Source organism: Macaca thibetana, chromosome 5 (genome assembly GCF_024542745.1).
Source record: "Macaca thibetana thibetana isolate TM-01 chromosome 5, ASM2454274v1, whole genome shotgun sequence".
NCBI lineage: Eukaryota > Metazoa > Chordata > Mammalia > Primates > Cercopithecidae > Macaca > Macaca thibetana.
Window position 1 is genome coordinate 20,385,245 of NC_065582.1, and position 26,662 is coordinate 20,411,906.

The window sequence follows — 26,662 nt, forward strand, 5'->3', positions numbered from 1 at the left end:
TTGAGCCCAGGAATTTGAGACCAGCCTGGGAAACAGAGGGAGACCCCATCTGAACAAAAATTTTAAAAATTAGTCAGGTGTGGTGGTGCATGCCTGTGGTTCCAGCTACTCTAGAGGCTAAGGTGGGAGGATTGTTAGAGCCCGGGAGGTCAAGGCTACAGTTAGCCACGATTGTGCCATTGCACTCTAGCCTGGACCCTGTCTCAAAAGAAAAAAAAAAAAATTACTACTGGAAATAAGGCCATAACACAGACAGTAAAAGAAGTGAGAACTAGGAAGACTGTTCTTTGAGTTGTGATAGTCTCAGTGCTATGTAGTGATTCAGAAAATGTTAAAAGTGATATTGGCCACTCTTTCTTACTTGAGAAGTAAGGCATGGAAAGGATGATTGAAGTGTTCTTCTAAGTTGGACACAGTAGCATGGGCTTGTAGTCCCAGCTGTTGTGGAGGCTGAGGCGAGAGGTTCACTTGAGCCCAGGAGCTCCAGGTCAGCATGGGCAAAATAGTGAGACCCTTTTTCTGAAAAAACAACAACAACAAAAAAAGCCTAAATTAAAAGAAGTGTTCTTCTAGTCCTTTCTATCCATAGGAAGAAACATAGAAGTCCCTTTCTCTGTGGACTAAGACATAAAGGTGGATGGAGCAATGCCCATCTTCATGTTTGTTCACAAATCATCTACAATTATTTAAAAAGTGCATAAAATTAAAGAAAGCTCCAAGAGGGTGGAAACTGTGTCCTATTATGTCCTATACACTATTGAATCCTTAGAGTTTATCACAACATTTATTATTGTATTTGTTTAATAAGTAAGTGATTAAAGTGGATAAAACAAAGCAGATAATTAGTGGCCAGTTGAAACAAAGATAAACCATCTCTGATATGATATATTGGTGGAAAAACATGATTTTATATGTGACATTTAAGAAATTGTATTTATTGAATGAAATCAAGTATATCTGCATTTTTTTATATATTCAGAGATGTTTAGGTCAATGTGAATAGCACTATTCAATAAAATGGTGTATTTTTAACAGAAATCATTAATGATGGAGTTTTCTGTTAACCCAAGTCATTATATAATCTTTGTGACCAGTATGTCTTGACTTTGTGCCCTAATTCTTATGAGCATGGTCCTGTTCTTTGTTTAGCAGATCTTTTTAATAAGCCTTTAAGTACCTCTAATTTAGCCATGCTTTTAATATACGTTTTTAAAAGTGGACTGTAATGTTTGTATTTTGTAGAAAATGGTTCTCTCTACATAGTGATGGATTACTGTGAGGGAGGGGATCTGTTTAAGCGAATAAATGCTCAGAAAGGCGTTTTGTTTCAAGAGGATCAGGTAAGTTTGCATGTAGGAAATTGACTCTTACTCTATTGAGAAGTAGTTCAAAATTTGTTTATTTATGTGTGTATTTGTTTTTAACTATAAATGCTAATCATAATTACTAGGGCAGTTTGGTATCATATCAATATTTTAAAATTCTTTCCCTCTAATTAGCTGCCACCTTTGTTCAGTTGCCCATCTCATCTACAGTCTGTAATGATGTATTGTTATCTCTGTGATGTATGTTATATATAACATGTGTCTATGTATATGCCTTAATTATTCATTATAACTGACTAATTTGTCTATATCCTGTCAGTCTGGCTTACTGCTGCCAGACCATATATTGCTAAAATGTGGCTTTGCCAGGTAACTCCAGCTCTAGAAGCCTTGCATTGGCAACTGCATTAAATCTAATCTCTCTTTTGATTTCCGGAATCTCTAAAATATGGCCCTTTTCTACCTGAGCAGCCTTATTTTTTTGTATTTCCTAACCTGTACCTCTTTTCATTTACTTTAACAGATATTTATTAAGCATATACTTTGTATCAGGCACTGGGCCACATGTTTGTACATCTCATTGTCCTGCCTGTGTATTTGTTCTTATTATTTCATTTATTTTGGTAAGCCTTTTCCCCAAACTTCCTGTTATTAATACTCTACCTTTTTTTTAAGCTCAGTTCAAGTCCCAGCTTCTTTGAATTTTCTATAACTACTTTAATCTGTGATCTTTTCCTTCTCTAAATTCCTATCACATTTCTTATTATCACCAGTTCTTAATTTTAATTGCCTGCTTTTACATAGGGGACTAGGGGGAGCACTGTGCTAGCAGTGTTGTATATGTTATCTCTTCTAATTTGGATAAGTTTTTTCAATTTATAAGGAATCCAAGAGAAGTTAAGTGACTTGCCCCAAATCACATAGTCAGTGTTTGAACCCATCTCTCACTGTAAAGTTTATAACATTTTCTTTTCACACAATTAAATTCTAAAAGTATTGAAGTATACAGAAATGGAAAGTCTTCTTTCTCCCCGCTTTCGTTCCTGAGATTACTACTGCTTTTAGTTTGGTGTATTCTTCCAGACTTTCTTTTCCATACTTAACATATGTACATATATACATTAAGACACACACATTCAGTAATGGGATATTATTATTTTTAAGATAAGCTCTCGTTCTGTCACCTGAGCTGGAGTGCAGTGGCACCATCACAGCTCATTGCTGCCTTTTACTCCTGAACACAAGCAATTCTCCCACCTCACCCGCCCGAGTAGCTGGTGCTACGGGAACGTGGCACTGTGCCTGTCTAATTTTTTTTTAATTTATTTTATTATTATTATTTATTTATTTATTTTGTAGAGATGAGGTCTTGCTGTATTGCCCAGACTGTTCTCAAACTCCTGGCTTCAAGCAATCTTCCTACCTTCGCCTCTCAAAGTGCTGGGATTATAGGCATGAGCCACTGTGCCATTTCTGGCCAGGCGCAGACATGGGTTTGAGTCCTTGCTCTACTTATCAAGTTGGTAATTGTTCTGTTAACAAATTCTGAGATTATTTTCTCATTTGTTAATAGGGAGGTACCTACTATACATGTGGTGAAGGTCAAATCGTAATGTATGTTAGTATATACAGTGCTGTTTTTATTAGAACTTTGTCAGATATGTTTCATTGTCCTTATTTTCATTCATTTATCCCTATCGAACTTTAAAATGTTTGCTATTAAATGATATTCCCTTATAAAGCACATTGATATTCTATAGATTTGATTCTACTCTTTCATAAGTACTCTTAGTACATAATGGGATGTGTATATATATGTGTGTGTGTCTGTGTGTGTGTTTGCATGTGTTTGTGTGTGTGTGTATCTTTTCTTCCTGGAAATTATTATGGAGATCTGTGTAGTTCATCCATCAGTGAAGTTATTCATCATAAATGACAAACATTTGGCAAGCCATTCTTTTAAGTTAATAGCGTTTTTTCTCCCCCTCTGAATAGCAAGTTTTGTTAGCACAAATAAGGATGCTATTTATTTTAGCCTATTTAAAATAAGAAGAGGTCATTTAAACTACTTTCTGGGCTTTGAAACCGGAAAGCTTAGAGCCCCATTAGACTGCAGCCTAGCATCAGTTTGAGATGATTTTATCCATTTCTAGAATGTAAGTGGGGAACAAGAAGACCTGTGAAACAGATGATTCTCCAACTATTCAAGCCACTCTCTCAGTGGTACTTCCTTGTTTGCATCTTTACTGGACAAAAATCTAGTCAGGTTAAGAAGCAACCTAAGTCTATGACTTCATTAATAGAAAATAATGAGATGAACTAAGTACATTCCGTTAGACAGTCTCTACGTAGATATTTTAAAGATGTACCAGTATTTTTGTCTTATTTGCAAGTTTCGGATGAGTTTTTTTTATAGTCTCCCCACATGTGACCATAAATAATTTTCAGAATATATTCTTGATCAAAATAAAGTCTGGCCTCATTAGGATTGGTCCAAATATTTAGGTGCAGCGAGAATGTTAATTAAACAAAGAACTCGAGTTTAGTCTGAAAACCTAGAGCCTTATATTATCAAACAACTACTAAGGTTACAGAATTGATTTCTGTCTATAAGTTTTCATAAGGAATCTTGGATTGGATTTTTTAAAACTCTATTTGTTCTTCTACCCTAACGTCAGGAAACTGAGCCCAATACATTCTCTACCAAATTTCACCTGTAGTACCTATAAATTGGGGTGAATTTTTTTCTTTTTGAGAGTCTCCAAATATGCCAAGGTCCCTGGTTGTTAGGAAGTGACTTTACCACTTATGACTCAGGAATCCTGTAAGTCAGATAACAGGACAGTTTCCTGGCAGCGCTGTGTAAGTATTGGTTCCACACGTTTCTTTTTCTTTTTTTTCTTTTTTTGAGACGAGTCTTGCTCTGTTGCCCAGGCTGGAGTGCAGTGGCGCAATCTTGGCTCACTGCAAGCTCCGCCTCCCAGGTTCATGCCATTTTCCTGCCTCCGCCTCCCGAATAGCTTTGACTACAGGCCCCCGCCACCACGCCCAGCTAATTTTTTTGGTTTTTTAGTAGAGACGGGGTTCCACCATGTTAGCCAGGATGGTCTCGATCTCCTGACCTCGTGATCTGCCTGCCTCGGCCTCCCAAAGTGTTGGGATTACAGGCATGAGCCACTGTGCCCAGCCTGGTTCCACATATATTTCTTAGTAGTAGGTTTGTCATAACTGATTACATGAAAATCATCTCAAATCAGGTCCTCCAGGTATGGCCTTGGTTGCACAATTGATTTGTCCAATTACATTCTGACCAAAAGGAGTATAGATTCTTATTGAACCCATGAAAATTACAGTACTGTCCTGAAAAGTAAAAATACATAAAACTATTTGCTTCTGATTTCTGAGTAGATTATTAAGATCAAATATCATTTTAAGTTTATAAAAGCATAATCTAAATTGAGAATTAGACATAGCTTAAGAAAAAAAAGGGCTTCCTCATTTATTCATTAAATTTTGAACATTATACCAATCATATTCCAAACAAATAATCACAATTAAATTTTATTTAATTCATTTTTTCTTTCCTAGTAATTCTTATTCTTGATCTGCGGTCAAGCAGTTAGCGTTCATGATGTTTGTCAGCTCAAGGACTAAAAAAGTCTTAAAGAAATTCTGACTCGGTTCATTGATAAGTTCCTTGATCATTTAAGCAATGATAGGTCAGAAACTTGTACCCAAGAGTCTATCTTCTGAAGTGCCAGTAGTTCAGCATTCCTAGTGTAGTCCTTTTCAGGAGCTTTCTGGCAAGCATCAAGCAGCAAAGTCTTACTGATAATGAGACTGAAAGACTGTGGTTAGTTTATTATAGTAACCAATAATAGAATAAAATGCTCTGTTGGGGTAGAGTACAGAGATTTGATAAGGGCTTGATGAATGTTTTTCTTGAGGATAAAAATGGAGAGCGAAGTTATTGACAAATTTCCAGGGCCTTCTCATAAAGCATGCATTTTGTGAAATATTAATAGTATTTTACCTATACAGGCTTAACCTAGGAAAGGCTGAGCATCTTTTTAGATTTGGCAAGTCTTTCCAGGCATGTCTTATAGCAGTGTTGAGCTAATAGTTATAGTGAGAAGTATCTGAAATTTTTTTTTCTAACAAACAGGTAACATTCTTTGGTTACTTAATCAAAGTGACAAAATACTGTGAAATATAGATGAAGGAAATAAAATTATAAGGATCTTCACAGTGAGGAACCTTTGTTCAAAAAACATAATCAAATGCTAAAATCCATATAAAGCAGAGAAAATTATTCTGGTAGACATGAAATATCTACTCTTTGAGCAAATTACACAAACAGTAAATGGTAAGGTTTCTTTCTTCTAGTTAGGAGCTCCAAGATCAGTTTACTATTCTAATAGAGAAGCCAAGTTAAAGTTTTTCCATTAATATAATGTTTGGCAATAAAAGCTTCTCATGCCTTTAAAAAATTAATGAATCAACGCATCAAAACTGAGCATACTTTGGGAAAATTCTAACACATTTTATTACACATAGAAATCTCGGTTTTGGAGCAGAGAAGATGGATTATAGTAGTGCTTGGTGCTATAAGGCAGTCTGCACTAATGCAAAATAACATACAACTGTAATTCACACAATTATAATTACTGTATGATGCTTGGTATAATACAACATAACATTTGAATTTAAAAGTCTTCTGAACAAGAGAATCCCATTTTCGAAACAGTATTTTGTAAATATTAATATAGAATTAATGTGTACAATGAAATAAAAAGCACAGATTAGAAGCAGGGTTACAATTTTAAAGGGCTTCCCTCTCCTCCAAGTCCTACCCCATGTAGTCGAACCCTAATGTAGCAAGATTCTGAACTAGGGTAGACAAAGGGAATGAAAATGTAACATTTATATTTTATAAACTGTGCCTTCCTTCTCTGCTTTGCTTATATATTCCATCAAAAACTGAGCTCAGGAATCACCTCCTCTGTCCAGCTTTATTTTATCACCTCCAGGCTGCATTGGCTCTCCTCTATGCTTCTTCAACTCAGCGCATTACCTACCTTTAATTACTGGTTTACTTACCCATCTCCCTCTATAGTCTTTGATATGGATCAATAAACAATGGCCTGTGAACCAAATTTGGCCCCCTCTCTCTGTTTGAAAATAAAGTTTTATTAGAACACAGCTAAACTTAATTGTTTACTTGTAATCTGTGGTTGCTTTTGTGCTATAGTGGAAGAGTTGAGTTGAGACAGAAACCATCTGGCCTGCAAAGCCTAAAATATTTACTGTCTGGCCATTTACAGAATACATTTGCTGACCTCTGGTCTCTGAGCTCTTTCATTAACCTTTTTTTGCTAGTTCCTGCACATATCTGGTACATTTTTGGTACTGAATAAATTTTTTGTCAAATTAAGAAGTACAAGTACGGGAAATTTAGTAATAGAAGAACACTGTGAAATGAGACATGAGTGATTTCTAAGATGTGTTCCATTTCTACTGGTAAACTCCATTTTATCAGTAATACTCAACATAATTTTCACTTTCTTTTTCCTTACCTCTCCCTTGATGAATTAATTGCTGTCTTATTGTATCTATCTCTGTTAAAAAACTTATGCAATTATTATAGTTACTTGTGAGTATATTCCTTACCACTGTACGGACTCCTTAGAGAACTGTTTTTGATCTCTATACTTAAAATGCCTTACATGAGTATAGAAAGTACCTTAACAATCTGTGTAATCCTCATTAAATATCTATAGAACAGAAGTAAGAGTTAAAAAAAAAAAAAAGAAAATAGTTTTTTAAAAAAGAAAAATGCTGAACAGGTAAAGTAAAAAGTAAACATGTTACCTTTCATTCCCTCTTCTGCAAATCCACTTCCCTGAGGTAAACACTGTTAACTGATTGGCAGTTATCCTTTGATGCTTCCTTCCTTTATTCCTTCTTTCCTTCCTCAGTGCACACACACAATTAAATAGAGTTCAGGTATGGAATATAAGCATATTTTTTTAAATAGAGTTATACTATGCATACTGTTTTGGAACTTCCTTTTCTCACTTAATAGTATGTAAACAGTATACACAGAAGTGCTTCATTCTTGTCAGTGACTGCATAGAATTTCTGGTATAGTGATAATACAATATACTTAATCAGGCCCCTTGAACATTCAGATTGTTTATATTTTTGGGTTCTGGCTAACAGTGCTATAGTAACATCTTACATACGTCGTTTTATATTTCTGATAATATTTGTAGGATAAATTTGAAATTGAAATTGCTGTTTCAAATGGTATGTGAATTTAAAATTTTCACATATTTTGACAAATGATTATAATTAACCTTTTCACAAACACCTGTGAGAAAAAGCTTATTTCCCAACATTCTGACCAACAGTATGTATTATTTCATTTTAAGCAAGATAATATGGTATCTTAATTTTTTTTTTTTAATTTGGCAGGGAGTTTAGTAACTTACATATGTGTTTTTTGACCATTTTTTCCACCTGTCATTTGCCTCTCCAGTCTTTTGTCCACTTCTTATTTTGCCTGCCAGTACTTTTCTCAGTGATTTGAATAACTTCTACATCTTAGAGAACTAGCAATCTATCATTTATGTTGCAGGTATTTTCTCAAATTATTATTAAACTTGTGTGTATTTTGCTCTACAGTTGTTTTAAATTGTATGTAGTCAACTTTATCAGTCTTTGTCTTATGACTTAAGCATTTTATGTCATATTTTGAAAGTCCTGCTTTAGTCAGTTATTACAGATAATTAACTTATGTTTCCTTTTGTTATTTTATGGTTTTTTTTTTTTTTTAGTTTAAAAATGCCGTGTACTTGGAATTATTTTGATGTTAACAATGAGATAGAAATTAAGCCTTTTTATTTCCAAGTGGCCATCTCCAGAAAAGAGTGTTTACGTTATAATAAATGTGGGAAGAGAAAAAAGTCAGAGATGTCTTCCAAATTTCTGGCTTGATTTTTTTCCTTTTGTGATTTTTATTTATATTTTTAAAAAGCATCATAGAAGTCAGATTCAGTGGCTTATACCTGTAATCGCAGTACTTTGGGAGGTCAAGGCAGGAGGAACACTTGAATCCTCAGGAACTCCTGAGGCCAGGAGTTCAAGACCACTAGCCTGGGCAACATAGCAGGACCCTGTCTCTATAAAAAAAACAAAAATGAAAAACTAGCTGCCTGTGGTGGCATGCACCTGTAGTCCTAGCCACTTGGAGGCTGAGGCTGGAGGATAATTTAAACCCAGGAGTTTGAGGCTGAAGTGAGCTATGATAACATGACTGCACTCCAGCCTGGGTGATAGAGCAAGACCCTGTCCCTAAAGAAAGGGGAGGGAGGGGTGTTATAGAAAGAAGATGTATTAAAAACAAAGAAGAATCACCTGTTTGTCTTAACATTATAAAATATAAATTATTTCCATTTTCACTCATAAAGTTACTTTCCACATTTGTTTTGATTTATAAGAGATGACCCAGTAGCATCTCTTATATTTTGGATTTAGTATGTGGAGAGCTTGTGTTGACTTGAATATCTATTTAATGTCAGTGCCTGCAGAGTTAAAATAAATTGTAACCTAAAATATTTTTTTAAGGATTTAGTTCCTCTCATCCCTAAATATTCTTGAATTCTTTTAATCGTCAGGGAGAGGCTTCTGTGAATTGTAAGTTTTAAAAGAAATGACAGATCTGATTTTTCTTCCTAGATTTTGGACTGGTTTGTACAGATATGTTTGGCCCTGAAACATGTACATGATAGAAAAATTCTTCATCGAGACATTAAATCTCAGGTATGTTATTCTGACACTGATAACTTCTAAATGGATAAAGACATGGAACCTTCATTGTCTTGGGCCAAAAATTTTTGAACCTGATTTAGTATGCATCAAATTATCTGTCTTGTCTCTTCACTCTTATCCTGTTCATCTGCATCTGTATTAGATCTCCTGCTTGCTTCCCATACTCTAAAAATTACTTTCCTTCCCAGTCTCTAAAACTTACAGAACATTTTTTTATAACTCCTAAAAGAACCTCATACCTATTAGCAGTGAGTTCCCATTCCCCTCCACCTAGACTCTGGTAACCCCTACTCTACTTTCTGTCTGTGTGGATTGGCCTATTCTGGACGGTTTATATAAATGGATATTATGAAGTATGTGCCTTTTGCCTGCCTATGTATGTATGTATGTATGTATGTATGTATGTACGTATGTATTTATCTATCTATCTATCTCTATCTATCTATCTATCTATCTATCTATCTATCTATCTATCTATCTATCGTTTTTGAGACGGAGTCTTGCTCTTTTGCCCAGGCTGGAGTGCAGCAGTGTGATTTCAGGCTCACCACAACCTCCACCTCCTGTCCAAGTGATTCTCCTGCCTCAGCCCCACGAGTAGCTGGGATTTCAGGCACCTGCCACCATGCCTGGCAATTTTTTGTAGTTTTAGTAGAGATGGGGTTTCACCATGTTGGCCAGGCTGATCTTGAACTCCTGACCTCAGGTGATCTGCCTGCCTCAACCTCCCAAAGTGCTAGGATTACAAGTGTGAGCCACTGCGCCTGGCCCCTTTTGCCTGTTTCTAAATCAGACTGTCTTTTTGTTGTCATTGTTGAGTTATGCAAGTCCTTTTCTTGATAAAAGTTTTTTCTCAAATATATGATTTGTAAAAATTTTCTCCCATTTTATGGATTGTCTGTTTTCTTGATGGTGTCCTTTGATGCACAAAAGTTTGTAATTTTGATAGTCCAATCTATCCTTTTACTTTTTTTGCTTGTGCTTTTTGACGTCATATCTAAGAAACAATTCCCTAGCCCAACAGCATGAAGATTTATTCCTATGTTTTTCTCTAGGAGTTTTTTTTTTTTTTTTTTTTTTTGAGATGGAGTCTCGCTCTGTCGCCCAGGCTGGAGTGCAGTGGCCGGATCTCAGCTCACTGCAAGCTCCGCCTCCCGGGTTTGCGCCATTCTCCTGCCTCAGCCTCCCGAGTAGCTGGGACTACAGGCGCCCGCCACCTCGCCCGGCTAGTTTTTTGTATTTTTTTAGTAGAGACGGGTTTCACCGTGTTAGCCAGGATGGTCTCGATCTCCTGACCTCGTGATCCGCCCGTCTCGGCCTCCCAAAGTGCTGGGATTACAGGCTTGAGCCACCGCGCCCGGCCTCTCTAGGAGTTTTATATTTTAGTTTTGATATTTAGATCTAGACTCCATTTTGAATTAATTTTTGTGTATGATTTGAGGTAGGGGACTTCATTTATTCTTTTGTATGTGAATATCCAGTTTCTCTAGCATAATTTTTTAAACTGGATTTTAAATTTTAGGAAAAATGTTGACTCAGAACTGGACTGTAACAATATTTCTAAGAATTTTTTTCCTGTCTTTTATAGAACATATTTTTAACTAAAGATGGAACGGTACAACTTGGAGATTTTGGAATTGCTAGAGTTCTTAATAGGTAACATGAATTTTAAACTTTGTTTTGATATAATGTTTTCAGCGAACCTTCAATCCATGATGATGTATATGTGATAATTTATAGTATCTTTAAGTATGTTGTTTACTGGGATGTTGCTTTATTGGGACATGTTCTGAGAAAGGCATCATTAGGTGATTTTGTCAGTGTGTAAATATTGTAGAGTGTACTTACACAAACCTAGATGATAGAGTGTACTACACAGGCAGGCTGTAGCCTATTGTTTCTAGGCTACAAACCTGTACAGCATGGTCTGTACTGAATACTGTAAGAAATTGTAACACAATGGTATATATTTAAACATAGAAAAGATAAAATATAAAAGATAAAAAATTATATTCCTTTATGGGACACTTACCATGAATGGAGTTTGCTGGACTGGAAGTTGCTTTCTGTGAGTGAATGAGTGGTGAGTGAATGTGAAGACATAGCACATTTCTGTATGCTACGGTAGAGTTTATAAACACTGTACACTTAGGCTATACTAAATTTATTAAAAAATAAAGTAATTGTTCTACAATGTATGTCAGTCACCATGTCACTAGGTTATAGGAATTTTTCAACTTCATTATAATCTTATGACACCAGCATCATATAGGTGATCTGTTGTAGACCAAAAGCAACATTAATGTGGCACATGACTGTGTCTTAAACTTCTCCAATAATTTTTTTTCTTCTAGTACTGTAGAGCTGGCTCGAACTTGCATAGGGACCCCATACTACTTGTCACCTGAAATCTGTGAAAACAAACCTTACAATAATAAAAGGTATTTAAAATGATACTCATTGTATGATGTATTTCCTTTCAATCTTTTTGTTGTCATGTTTATTAACCTTTAGAATACTATTCTAATATCAGTAATACATACATGTAAACATATATGTATATATAAAATGTTGTTAATATATGGTGAGGGGGAATTGTAAAAAAGCTATTTGATTATCTTGCTGGAAGAACCACAGAAAGAATCACCTTATTATTTATGTTATAACTGAAAGTAGAGTGCTTTCTTTGGTCTTTTTCTTCGTGATAGTCACTTCTTATTGAATTATTGCTAATATTTCTTGAACACACTCTAAGCCAGGTAGTGTTTTGAGTTCTATGTATTCTCTTAGTCTTCCCAATGAGTTTGGGAGCTGTAGGTATTAATCATTCCTCCTCTTCTTATAAGGAAACCAAATGCAGAGAGAGGCAAAGTAACGTCTTTGAAATCCTTGAGTCAAATAAGTGGTGGAATCAGCATCCAAACTAGGTGTCTGGCTCCCAAGCCCATATTTCTAATCACAGCACTGTAGTCTGGCTAGCGGACTATATAATATGTGGGTAGAAAGAGCAATTCTACCATTAAATTCCAGCTATCCTTTATTTTCTCTCTCTAATTGGAAAATCCCAACCAAGATAACAGTGGTCAGTAGCTGTGGCAAATTTCTTAATAAATTTTTAATGTCCATTAAATTAATATTTTGTTTTATAATTTTTAAATCGTGGTATTTTACAAATAATTGAAAAAAAGTTTGAGTTTTATGAAATAAAAATAAATAGAATTTACATGAATTTTTTTGATATTGTTCTTTTAAATATTAAATTTCTTTAATGAAACTTCAAAGTAATTGTTGGGGCAACCATTTTCTTTTTCCAATCTGAGAGAGCTACTTTTGTCATTTGGTTATGGTTGAAATTTTTAGTTTTTTTTTTTTTTTTTTTTTTTTTTTTTTTTTGAGGTGGAGTCTCGCTCTGTCGCCCAGGCTGGAGTGCAGTGGCCGGATCTCAGCTCACTGCAAGCTCCGCCTCCCAGGTTCACGCCATTCTCCTGCCTCAGCCTCCCGAGTAGCTGGGACTACAGGCGCCCGCCACCTCGCCTGGCTAGTTTTTTGTATTTTTTAGTAGAGACGGGGTTTCACTGTGTTCGCCAGGATGGTCTCGATCTCCTGACCTCGTGATCCGCCCGTCTCGGCCTCCCAAAGTGCTGGGATTACAGGCTTGAGCCACCGCGCCCGGCCGAAATTTTTAGTTTTAAAGGAAATTTTTTCTGGAGCACATATTTTTCCAAAACACTTTTATGCTGTTTATGTTTCCTTTAAATCAAAAAATTTTAAAGTACATTCTGATACTTAGAGGAAATTTCTCATTTTTATCTTCTCTAGTGACATTTGGGCTCTGGGGTGTGTCCTTTATGAGCTGTGTACACTTAAACATGCTGTAAGTAGAAGTTTCTGAAATATTTTTAAAGTTATGTTAAAAAGCGCCTATAATGTTTTTATTATTTTTTAAGTTCTGTTATCTTTCAGATAACCCTCATCCTAGAAATTCTCCTCTATGTCCGTTTTTACATTTCTCATTTTTTCTGAAGTATAAATTGATTTTCCCTTAATATATATGCGTATCTAGTATATTTGCTATTTTGTAATATTTCATGCTGTTTTCCAGAAAATTATTTCTAATGACAAAAATGAATTTTGCTGTTTTCTTAATGTTAAATTTAGTATAAAGTTGATATTCTAGCTTAACAAATTTTACTAGTTTCATTTTAGTGAATTCTTTCATAACACCCAGACTGATTTGGAATTGAACTAATTTAAAGAATTTCATTCAATATACTCACTGATGACTTTTACCAATTTAAGTAATCATTAATTCAGAGTATTTAAAATTTTTACTTTTGAGACTTTTTTTTTTAATAACGTGTAGCACACTAAAAAAGGGGAGAGTTGTTGTCCTAAGTAGGTTTAATCTTAATAAAGCAGTTTTTTGAAATGGAAAGTGATTAACATTTTTTTACCCACTGATTAAACAATATTGTATTTTCATTACAGAAAAGTTCAGAAAATAGATGAAAATATAAATAAGTGAATAAGGATCATAAACAGTTCTTCCAGCCAGTATTGACTACCTGTAAAATGAAAAATTTTTTTTCTTCCCCAAAAGTTTGATTAGACTTTATAAGAAGTTTTATAACCTGATTTTATTGCTTAATACTATTTGGGGAATATTTTTTCTTGTCATTCTTTTTAATGGTTGCATACTCTTTTACTATATTGCCTTAGATTTTTTTTTTCTTGCTTAAGGAAAAAAGCATAAGCTGACAAGGTAATGTGGGATGGTAGTTATCAGACGCTTATTTGAAATAATTGATCAGTTTTTCTGCAACACAGTTATTTTAGCTTTAAACCATTGGCTTGTGGGTTTTAAAAAAATCTGTTCGTCTACATTGTCCTGTCACCATCTCTTCTGTATTTTGGGATTGTTTACTCTTAAGTAGCATGTGTCTTAAGATACATGAAATCCAGTAACTTACGCTTTGTGAAGAGCATGTCAACTGAGTGATAAATGAAAGTGCATTGGAATAGAGAACCACATCTTTTCTGCATTTAGGATTCCTATTTAGGTGTACAGATGTTTCTATAAGATTGAATTTACTCAGATGACATTTAGGAGAGCTCAACATTTAATAGAACTTTTATAATCACTGATACCTAATTTATAGTACATTTTGTTTTCTTAATGTGTATATTAAGATAACATTGTACAATTGTTCTGTAATATTTTAGTGGAGATATCAAAAGTTTAATGTTGCCCTCTTTCAAGACGAAATCTTCAGATTTTAAACTGCCCCACCTCTTGTTTTCTTTTTACTTTAAAGTTTATGTTGTATTTAATTCTGACATATGTATTCCTATTAAGATATTTTTATACTGCTGATTTTCATAGCTTTTAGGAGCATCGCACGCACACAAAATAGTGAGCATTGTCTGAAAGGAAAGTATGAGTAGTTTTATTTATTAATTTTCCCCCAATGCTTTTAGTTGTATAGTTAATTTCTTGTTCTAATCGTTACAACAGAGGCACTAAAAGGCAGGTCTTAAATGAAGACCAGCAGGTTGTTCTTTTTCTGTTTGTGGTTCTTTGGCCCTAATTTTGCTACCTCTAAGGCATAACCTTTCACCATTTGATTATTGTCATAGTTTATGAAACGTTTATTTAATACATCCCATCTTTAAATATTTTAAATAAGTAAAAATTACTCTTATTTTGTGAGGGCTGATATTAATTTATAGATAACCAACTAAACTTTGCTCTAGAAAACATATTCTAATTATTTGGAAGAGGATGTGTTTCTATTCTATATTGGTAGGAAAAGAACTATTTCTTATTACTGATATTCTCAGTTTCAATTTATATATGTTTCCTGTATGTTATTTATTTTCTGGACTTTAGTTTGAAGCTGGCAGTATGAAAAACTTGGTACTGAAGATAATATCCGGATCTTTTCCACCTGTGTCTTTGCATTATTCCTATGATCTCCGCAGTTTGGTGTCTCAGTTATTTAAAAGAAATCCTAGGGATAGACCATCAGTCAACTCCATATTGGAGAAAGGTTTTATAGCCAAACGCATTGAAAAGTTTCTCTCACCTCAGGTATGTTCTTTTTCCTTTAAAATTAAACAGTAGGGTTATGTTGCTTAGCTAGAACATGGCCTCCAGTGTTGAGGAGAGCACATCTGGACCTTGGGGGAATGGTGTGCCTTTTTCAGACTAAATTAGTGCCACTTTCCTTTCCGTGCTCTTTCTTTTTCTTCAGATGAGAGTATTGCTCTGTTGTGCAGGCTAGAGTACAATGGCAAAATCATAGCCTACTGCAGCCTCAAACTCCTGGGCTCAAGCAATCCTTCTGCCTCAGCCTCCTGAGTAGCTGAGACTACAGGTGTGCACCACCACACTCAGCTAATATTTAAAAAAAAAAAATTTTAGATACGGAGTCTCACTATGTTGTCCAGGCTTGTCTTGAACTCCGCCTCAAGTGATGCTCCCACCTTGGCCTTCCAAAGTACTGGGATTGTAGGTGTGAACCAGTTCTCCCAGCCTTTCCATTTTTATGTAACTGTTTTGTTAATGTTTGCTTTCCAGTTATGCAATATTCCTCTTTTCTCTGGATTTCTAACTGTAAAATTACTGAGCATTTCTATGCTTCACTTTCCTCACCTGTGAGCAAAGGGATTATTGAATGTATCTGTGAGGTTGTTATGAGAATTAAAAGTGATAATACACATAAAGTGCTTAATGTCTAGCATGTAAGTGCTCAAAATATTTAATGTCTTAAATATTACCTACATATCAATGTATTTTACTAATACACATTTTTTTTTTTAATTCTTTTTGAGACAGGTTGTAGTTCTGTTGCCCAGGCTAGAATGCAGTGGCATGATCACAGCTCACTGCAACTGCCACCTCCTGGGCTCAAGCCATCCTCTCGTCTCAGTCTCCCAAGTAGCTGGAATTATAGGCACATGTCACCATGCCCAGTAAATTTTTGTATTTTTTGTAGTGACAGGGTCTCACCATATTGCCCAGGCTGATCTCGAACTCCTCAGTTCAAGTGATCTGCCCACCTCGGCCTCCCAAAGTGCTAGGATTACAGGCATGAGCCACCATGCCCGGCCTATAAATGTATTGTTAACATAATCTATATGATTATAGTTATATTCTTTTTGATAGGAAATGACTAGAAACCATTTATATGTAGGTATACTAGATTACTGACTCATGATTTCTCCTTTAGTGCACACATAGGTGCATAATTGTTGAGTTTAACTGAATTTTAATTCCATAAGATTTTTAAAGCAATCTATATCAAATCAGTTAGCATAAGTTATAAAAATGTGATCACCTGAAATTGGAATTGTTTTACTTTTCTGGTTTAGTGCGGCCTTTGTTAAATAACTGTTAACCTCCAGTAAATAAGATATTCAGCAAAACTATAGTTTTGTTATTACTTTTATATGCTCATGGAGGAGAAGGAAGTATCATATGTCCTTTTGGCTTAACAGAACATGCATGTGACCAAATACTCTTCAGAAAACAGAGATGTTGATTTTACTGTTGCTACCAGGAGAATGCATTAGTATGCAAGAAAACCAACTAACATTTGGAGATTAAAGGTTACTTGTATAGGTCATAGCAACAGCCTCTGAAACGTGGGTGTCTTACAAGACTCCTTTGTTATAAATAACGTTTGCGAGGACACTTTTATTATGTAGTGTACTATTGTTTTTTTGGCAGCCACTAGAGAATAAACAATGACTTCATTTAGTCTTGCTGAGGTTTCTCTCTCCCCATACCAGGAGTTGGGACATATAGTCTCAAGGCTGAGGTACTGGAATTTAGCTAGCTAGCAATGAAAGAGAAAATATTCAAGCTTAAAATGTGCAAAACTTATAATATGAAAAGAAACAAGGGGAGATTGTGATTATTCACAAATGGAATATTTGACGTTATGTGTTAGTATATACATAGACCCTACTTGTTACTATTTAAGCACCACTTAGATTTCATTCTTCATGAAGACCTTTATCTGCTGTTCCTCAGATTTATTTTCTACTATATATCACTTGTTGTTTAAAGATAAAAACCTTTATCTGCTGTTCCTCAGATTTATTTTCTACTATATATCTACTTGTACTTAGGTGAGACGCTTTGTGACACTTTTGTCTGTTTGTTTGTTTGAGGATGGAGTCTCACTCTGTCACCCAGGCTGGAGTGCAGTGGCGCAGTCTCAGCTCACTGCAACCTGCACCTCTGGAGCTAAAGCAGTCCTCCCTCCTCTCAGCCTGCTGATAGTTGTGATATATTTTTTTAAAGACTATAACTGTGAAACAATTGATGAGCTTTACTGTAACATATGAACTATTATTTCCAGTATCACTATAATGCTCCCTATCATTTTAGTACCTAATCCTCTCAAGACCATCAGCCATGGTTGATAGGGCCTAGTTTTTAGTCTTCTGCACTCTGGCAACATCTTCCTGGATATGGCTTGAAAAACTATGGATAAGTTCTGATTCATTAGGAATATAGGGGCTGTCCAGTGGAATGCTCTGTGACAATGAAAATGCTCTATATCTGCATTGTTCAATGTTGCAGCCACTAGCCACATGTGGTTAGTAAGCACTTGAAATGTCCTTGGTATAACTGAAAAGCTTCTCATATATATATATAAAAGATATATATATTAAGATATATATAAGATATATATATTAAGATATATATATATCTTAAATTTTAATTCAAATAGGTGCATGTGGGTAGTGGCTACTCTATTGGACAATACAACATAGGGATTTCAGGATCTTCTTGGATTCTGTATGTCCCATCTCTCAATTCACATGAGCATTACCACAGGAAAAGAAAGACTTCTCCAACAGTGGAAGAAATGATTCGATTTAGGGACAAGATTGAGATCATAAACCACCTGTTTTCTTCCAAGAGAAAGAAAAGGAAAAAAAATGCATTTTTTGAGAAGGGAACACACATTCACATAGTTGCCCTAAATTGCCTGTGAGCCAGACTTGGCTGTTACATTTGTCTGCTAACGAAAAGGTTCTCAAACTTGAGCATGCATCAGAATCACCTAGAGGGCATTGCTGACTCTCACCATCACAGTCTTGGTTTCAGTAATTTTAAGGTGGAGCCTGACAGTTTGCATATTTACTGAGTTCCAGATGATGCTGATCCTGCTGGTATGAGACTTTGAGAACTGCTCTAGGGGTTTTCTTAATGGAAAAAACGACCCCCTCGGATCAAGTATTTTTTTTGCCTATCGGAGTGTCTGGACCACTGTTACTATAGGAAGATTCTCTCACCAAGGCTCAGTTCTCTTGAAAAAATAGAAAATTCACTTGCCTTTGCCTTTCCTACAAAGTAAGAAAAAAAAGCTTAAACCAAGTTAGCTCTTTGTTGGTATCATAGTTTTGAACTTAAGGAGAGAAAAATATGGAGTAAGGAGAAAAAATTACTTGCAGAAAATATAAATGATTTTTGTTCCTGATTTATAAATATCTATGTTTATAAATGCCGGAGAATATATAATGGAGAGTTTATACTAATATTAGTATATAAATGGAGACATTTGTTAAATTAAGAATATTTACATATTTATCCAATAACTTAATAAAATTAGTTATAATTTATAATTATGAGTTACAAAACTCATTGGAAATGTTAAGCAGATTCAGAGTAAAGTTAAAATAACTGAGAGATTACTAGATAATTTATTTTGATAATGAAGTGATTCTTCAGTAGTTTTGAAGAAAATGAAGGCTATAGATGCACATAGAATATAGAGATTTTTCCAGATAGGTAGTTGTGTTAAATTGCTGAGAGATGAAATAGGCAAGTAATGTATGGATGCCTACCTTGCTCATTAGATTAATTTGAGAAGAAAGCCTCTATCTGGAGAACTAATAAATTTGTGTCGGGCATGGTGGCACATACCTTTAATCTCAGGACTTTGGGACACTAAGGCAGGAGAATCACTTGCTCCCATACATTTGAGACTAGCCTGAGCAACATAAGGAGACCCCCATCTCCATAAAAAATATACCAAAAAAAATTTTTTTTGAATCAGCCTGGCATAGTGACACAGGCCTGTGGTCCTAACTGATTGGAGGCTGAGAGATGGGAGGGTTGCTTGGGCCTGGGAGGTCAAGGCTGCAGTGAGCCATTGTTGTCTCACTGTACTCCAGCCTGAGTGACAAAGTGAGACCCTGTCTCAAAAACATACACCCATAGATACATACATAAATAAGATTGGGAGGGAGTTAGCATGAGAGGAATTTATTGAATGGATTTTTTTAAAAATTTTTCTTAATTTTTAAAATAGAGATGAGATCTCACTATGTTGCCAGGGCTGACCTCTAACTCCTGTGCTCAAGTGATCCTCCCCTCGGCCTCCTAAAGAGCTGGGATTTCAGGCATGAACCACGACACCTGGGCTTCCTTTTTTTTTTTTTTTTTTTTCCTTGACTTGGTTTTAGTACAGTTTGGCAACATAAATATTACTGAAAAAGGGGAAAATGTATTACAATTAATGGGTAGGTTTTTTATTTTGAAAATGTAACATCTTTTCTGATTTTTTTTTTTTTCTCTTTCAATCTAAGCTTATTGCAGAAGAATTTTGTCTAAAAACGTTTTCAAAGTTTGGATCACAGCCTATACCAGGTAAATGAAATCTGATATGAAACTTTTCATCTGTTTGTGGTAATCAAACCTAATTAAACTGGAAATATATGTTGATATAGTAAGTTGGGATAATTCTAGGATAAATTTAATCCAGAGGAAATGCACCTTAGAATTATTAATGATTTATGGCAATATATAGTTTCTTAATAACAACATTCTCATTTCTTGTCCATTTTATTTAAATGAAATCTGGCCTGAAATCTTATGTCTTTGATGCCTAGCTGATATTTTGAGAATGTTGTTATAGAATTATAAAATGTTCAATTTTGGTGTAAATCTTCATATAAAATATTACCTTTTTTTTTTTTTTTTTTTTTTTTTTTTTTTGAGATGAGGTTTCGCTCTTGTTGCCCACGCTGGAGTACAGTGGCGCGATCTCGGCTCACTGCAACCTCCGCTTCCTGGGTTCAAGCGATTATCTTGCCTCAGCCTCCCAAGTAGCTGGGATTACAGGCATCCACCACCAAGCCCAGCTAATTTTTTGTATTTTTAGTAGAGATGGGGTTTCTCCATGTTGGCCAGGCTGGTCTCAAACTCCTGACCTCAGGTGATCCACCCACCTTGGCCTCCCAAAGTGCTGGGATTACAGGCGTGAGCCACCGCACTCAGTCATAAATATTTTCTTTGAGAAATATTTCATATTCTGAATTTTTTTAAGTAAGTGAATGTGAAGTCAAGCACTTTATTAAAGGTAGGTTTTATTTTAAACAATGTGACCAGTGGTATTAGAATTGTTGTAAGATTATGGATATGGTTATATACTATGTGTGTGTATTTAGGTGTATCTATGTGAGAGGGAAATTATTTTTTTCCTGAATAGAATGATTTCAGAATGGATTTCTAAAATCAATGGAAGTTATTTAATACGTGAAGGGTATATTGTTTTTCAAACGTAATTCTTTGTACTACTCCATTTTGAGTTTGGATAAATTAATAAAAATAGATATCATAAAAATGAGCCCATTTAGCTAGAAGTGGTATGACAGTGGGTTCTCAGGAAGGCAAGCTACATTTAGCCCTTCTTTTTTTTTTTTTTTTTTTTTTTTTTTTTTTTTTTTTTTTTTTTTTGAGATGGAATCTTGCTCTGTCTCCAGGCTGGAGTGCAGTGGTGCGATCTCAGCTCACTGTAACCTCCGCCTCCCAGGTTCAAGGGATTCCCCTGCCTCAGCCTCCCAAGTAGCTGGGAATACAGGTGCCCGCCACCACGCCTGACTAATATTTCGTATTTTAGTAGAGATGGGGTTTCACCCTGTTGTCCAGGATGGTCTCAATCTCCTGACCTCATGATCCACCTGCCTTGGCCTCCCAAAGTGCTGGGTTTACAGGCGTGAGCCACCTGCTGCATTTCGCCCTTCTTAAAGACCCTTAGACATCCTCTCATTGCAGAGACCACCAATCCCTGGGAAGTCAACTCACTTAAACAGAATTTACAAGAGACCAAGAATCGGCATGATTTCTCTGGGCAGTGGACAGTCAAGCTTCGTAGAAGTCATATCTTAATCAAAAGGCTCCTTGTCACAAAAGCTAGAAATACCCAGTGTCAGCATGTTCTTTCCATGTGGATAAACCCATATGGGAATTAGAAAGTAATTTGTTGTAAGAGCATTTGGTTGAATGAAATGCTTAATAGGAGTAGTATTACTGATAAATACTTTGTGGCCTCCAGTCCCCTATGTTAAACTTCATGCCATAGGTAGCCTTGTCACTGATCCTGAAAAATGCCCTAAAATCAGATAGGCAGTTCTTCCTTTTCTCTGGAAAGTAGATGGGACTGTTCATATCTGTTTCTTAGAAATCTTTATTTTTTATGCTTTTGCGCCTCTAGCCCCTTTTCTGGCATACACTCTATTTCTTTGATTCTATTAACACGTTTAGCCAGGTTGCAGTATTGTGACTCTGTGTGTATATGTGTATGTGTATGCTCTAATTTGATTGTACAGTTGAACTCTCGAAGGGAAATCTTTTTTTGCTCATGCTTCCTGGTTTCTGGGTCAAGATGCAGTTGGAGTATGTGTTTGGAAAACCTTACCCTGTCACATCGTATATCCCATATTGTCAACAAAAATTACTTCTGAATCTCTAAAATGCCGACTTAATGGCTTATATTGTTTTTATTTTTAAAAGTTTACTAAATTATATGAAAAATATTTATTATAAAAATGTTTTAAAAGAAATAAAAATTACCCCAATTTTAACACACACTGTTATATTTGATATATTTTTCTGTGATAATATGTGCATAATAACTACAAATTGAGAATGCATTATTAGAAGTTTTGTTTCTTTTAATTTATACTATTATATGATGAACATTTTCTATTACAATTACATTTTTTTTGAAGAACTGAGTTTAGCCGTAGGATTTCATTTTAAACCAGTTAAATTTTTTTCTCCTTCCCCCCGCTAAAAAGGAAGAACACTTCTGGAAGAAATTGATTTAAATTGATAAATTGATTTAGCACATTATAAAATCCTGAGCTAGAGAGCAGTCTGGAAGTGGAAGAAAGCAAGCTGCTGCTCAGGCTTTAGAAGAGTTTGAGCAGAGGGGTATCTTGGCAGATAATAAAAATAAGAAAGGGAAAGAGGGTTTCAGTAAGTGTTTATATAGACTATACTCTGACTTTTAATATCCTCCAGAGATGTGAGTAAATAGAAGAATTTTCTTTTTATTACCTTAGGATGCTTTTCTTTAACTTATCCCTTCTAAGACTGAACCCCATCTAGGCTTCAATAAGGGTTAAATACATAATACTGTAGGGTTTATTCTTGTGCATGGAGTTTCTCTGATTATTTCTTTAATATCAATTCATAAATAATATTCTTAATATAGATTGCTCTCCAGAAAGTTTAACCAATTTATATTTCTGCCAGCAGTCTATGAGGTACCCATTTTGTGGAACCCTTAGTGATAATGATTGTTTTAAGATATTTCTTTTTTGAAGGTCTGTAGGTATAGATACCATTCACACATTATATGAAGGAAAAAGTTGCTTATATTGATGTAATTAATGCTTAACAGTTGCTCTTGATTATCTTCTGATTTTGAAAGTAGTTTCTAAAATGTGAATTTTTAAAAAATTATTTTTAACAGCTCTATTGTTACATAACTCACATACCATACAGTTTATACATTTGGTGTCTACAATTAAACTTTTTTTTAGCATATTCATGTTTAAATTATTTTTAGTATATTCACCAATACGTGCAACCATCACCCACAGTCAATTTTAGGGATTTATTTTTTTATGTTAAAAACTTCAACATGTTAGAGGAATTTGGCTTTTAGCTTCTGTCAAAAAGTGACTTTAGGGTAAAAGAGTTAAGGCATTAGTAAATACTAAGGGATGAATTAAGATATTTGATAGAAAGTTTCAAATACTGTCAATGATTATGAAAATTAAACTGTGCTATCTTGAAGAATTCTGAAAGTAAAGAGTTAATGTAAAGAACTTCAGACAAAATTCTTTGTATCTTTTCGTTTAGCCAAAAGACCAGCTTCAGGACAAAACTCGATTTCTGTTATGCCTGCTCAGAAAATTACAAAGCCTGCCGCTAAATATGGAATACCTTTAACATATAAGAAATATGGAGAGAAAAAATTATACGAAAAGAAACCACTGCAAAAACATAAACAGGTATGATCATGTTACAGACCGTGTGTTAATAACAAATTCAATTCGATCTTATTTCATTGCAGCCCAATTCAGTTACCTTGATATTATAGGATTGCTTTTATTAAGTTACCAAGGAATGTCCTCCTTCTGTGTTTTACCAATCCTCTAAAACTGAGAAGCCCTACAGGAGTCATAAAAAGTCATTAAGTAAATATATTAAGTAATATAATTAGTGCAATAAAAAATGAGTGACATTATAAATGAAATAACTTTTGAACAACCTAAGCAGAGCCGTTTGGGTTCGTGCATAAATGAAATAAATACCTATGACGTTCTTGATAAAAATCTGGAAATATTTGGTATTTGAGAATTCACAGTCAGATAAACAGAATCATAGAGCTGGAAGGAATGTGATCATGTAATCTACTCTATCATATTTCAGATGAAAAATGAAGGCCTGTAGAATTTAAGCAACGTGCCCAAGAACGCAGTGATAGTTGCAGAAATTTGACATTTTATGTCAGTAGCTGTATGCTTTGGTATATGGAACTTGTTTCATTTGGATTACATACACATACATATACATATACACAACCTTAGATATGTATGTATACACACTACTGTAAGATAAAACTTTATATAGTAGGAATGATCAGTCACTTGGTTTAAAATCTGTCATAGGTCAGGTGTGGTGGTTCACACCTGTGATCCCAGCACTTTGGGAGGCCAAGGCGGTTGGATCACCTGAGGTCAGGAGTTCCAGACCAGCCTGGCCAACATGGTGAAACCCTGTCTCTACTAAAAATACAAAAATTAGCCGGGTGTTGTGGCGCACACCTGTAGTCCCAGCTACTCAGGAGGCTGAGGCAGGAGAATCACTTGAACCCGAGAGGCAGAGGTTGCAGTGAGCCAAAGATTGCGCCACTGCACTCCAGCTTGGGTGACCATAAGATTCTGTTTCAAAAAAAGAAAACCAAAAATAAAGAAATTTAGCAAAATTATAATAATGACAGATCGTAAAAAAAAAATTTTTTTAAGCATACAGTAATAGCAGATACAGGAAACAGCTGCTATTCCTAGTGCTAAGGCAGAGTACCCAAAGAAGACACAAATTTTAAAAGAAACCCTAACCCCATCCTGAAGGCTGAGATTCAGACCTTACTGGGTAGAGTATGGCAGTAGCTGACTCGATGGCACCACAGTGTGGGGCTGGCAAAGAGGAAAGTGTTCACTGTGGAGCTGACGAAACTCCCTGTGAAACTGCCTGGAGTGTCAGTAGAATGTACTGGGAAGCCACTTGAGGAGGGACTGAACTCACTGGGAAGCCTGCTGGGGTGCAAGTGGAACTGGTCTGATGCTGCTCCAGCTGGGATGCTGGCTGAGGCATCAGCAGAACTCTGTGGGAAGCTGTTCTTGCAGGTGCTGCTGAAACTCACAGGGAAGCTGGTAGGGGCACTGGCCAAACACTCCTGGAAGGTGCCTGTAGGGGTGAGTGCTGCTATGTGTCCCACTTGCTGCAGTAACAAGAAGAAAGGAAGCATACTAATCAGGAAGAGAAGCTTCTTCCTTTGCAGTGACCCTCTCAATTTTACTGAGAAAGCTTAATATTGTGTTAGCAATCAAAGAGGAAATGTTTACAACGTCCAGCTCTAGCATCACAAGCTGGACAGTGAAGAGTAGATTTGGAGCTGAGGGGCAGTATAACTGGCATGCTGGTCTCATCTATCTTTAAAAAGATGTATTCAAACCTGAGTGGGCCAATTCCATCTTACCCTTTTATCTGTCTTTACTTCAGTCACCACAAGAAGCCTAGGACTCCAGCTTTCCCTCACTGCCTAAATTCTCCCATCGCTGTAAGACTCTGGTCATACCCTGATCTGCCCCCACCCCCTGCATAGTTTTCTATAGGTTGGTGCAAAAGTAATTGGGGTTTTTGTCATTGAAAGCAAAACCCCAATTACTTTTGCACCAACCTATAACCTCTTCCCAGAAAACTCTCTTATAGTACATTCTTGGCAAAATCCACTGTATTTTAAACTTCTAAAAATGTCTTCACCTTTTTTGCTTGAAAACCTGGTTTGTCCCTGAACGCACTGTTCTGCAGCTCTCTTACATGCTGGCTGTTTTCTCTCTAATTCCTTAATACTGAGTGAAGACATAGGATGACTTGCTTTTCATTGCCAGACTTTCCCTGCTGCCTAACCCTGCCATTCTCTTCATCCCTCTACCTTGATGCTTTTGCTACCAGACTGTATCACCTACTGCTCCTCTGTGTTAGAGTCATTTATAGACCCTTGTCTTTTTTTTTTTTTTTTTTTTTGAAACGGAGTCTCCCTCTGTCGCCCAGGCCGGAGTGCAGTGGCTCAATCTCACAATCTCAGCTTACTGCAAGCTCCGCCTCCTGGGTTCACGCCATTCTCCACCTCACCCTCCCGAGTAGCGAGTAGCGGGGACTACAGGCGCCCGCCACCACGACCAGCTAATTTTGTTTTTGTATTTTTATTAGAGATGGAGTTTCACCATATTAGCCAGGATGGTCTCGATCTCCTGACCTCGTGATCCTCCCGCCTCGGCCTCCCAAGGTGCTGGGATTACAGGTGTGAGCCACTGCGCCCAGCCAACCCTTGTCTTTTGAAGAGTTTAACACCTGACTCACTGTCCTTCCAACATTGTCATAATTCTTTACAGTTTTAGTATAAAAAAAGATGATACTTCCTATAGAATATGGCCTTTTGTTTTCATTTTCTTTCTTTCTCTTTTCTTTTTTTTTTTTTTTTTTTTTTTGAGACGGAGTCTCTCTCTGTCTCCCAGGTTGGAGTGCAGTGGCCGATCTCCACTCACTGCAAGCTCCGCCTCCCGGGTTCACGCCATTCTCCTGCCTCAGCCTCCCGTGTGGCTGGGACTACAGGCGCCCGCCACGGCGCCCGGCTAATTTTTGTATTTTTAGTAGAGATGGGGGTTTCACCGTGTTAGTCAGGATGCTCTCGATCTCCTGACCTCGTGATCTGCCCATCTCGGCCTCCCAAAGTGCTGGGATTACAGGCGTGAGCCACCGCGCCCGGCCTTTTCTTTTTTTTTGAGAAAGAGTCTTGCTGTGTTGCCCAGGCTAGAGGACAGTAGCAGTGCGGTTATGGCTCACTGCTGCCTCCACTTCCTGAGCTCAAGCAAACCACCCTCCTCAGCTTCCTAAGTAGCTGAAC

The 26,662-nt window shown here is 36.1% G+C and overlaps 1 protein-coding gene across 10 annotated transcripts in view; it reads left to right on the forward strand.

Annotated features, from left to right (window-relative positions):
• NEK1 (NIMA related kinase 1) overlaps positions 1–26,662 on the forward strand; it is a 221,442-nt gene that overhangs the window by 11,847 nt on the left and 182,933 nt on the right. For all 10 annotated transcript variants that reach the window (XM_050791717.1, XM_050791721.1, XM_050791723.1 and 7 more), the window contains 8 exons: positions 1,243–1,340; positions 9,066–9,149; positions 10,747–10,814; positions 11,513–11,599; positions 12,978–13,032; positions 15,049–15,249; positions 19,767–19,827; positions 23,332–23,483. In XM_050791717.1, the coding sequence (XP_050647674.1) occupies positions 1,243–1,340; positions 9,066–9,149; positions 10,747–10,814; positions 11,513–11,599; positions 12,978–13,032; positions 15,049–15,249; positions 19,767–19,827; positions 23,332–23,483 (806 nt within the window). The remainder of the gene's footprint in view (positions 1–1,242; positions 1,341–9,065; positions 9,150–10,746; positions 10,815–11,512; positions 11,600–12,977; positions 13,033–15,048; positions 15,250–19,766; positions 19,828–23,331; positions 23,484–26,662) is intronic.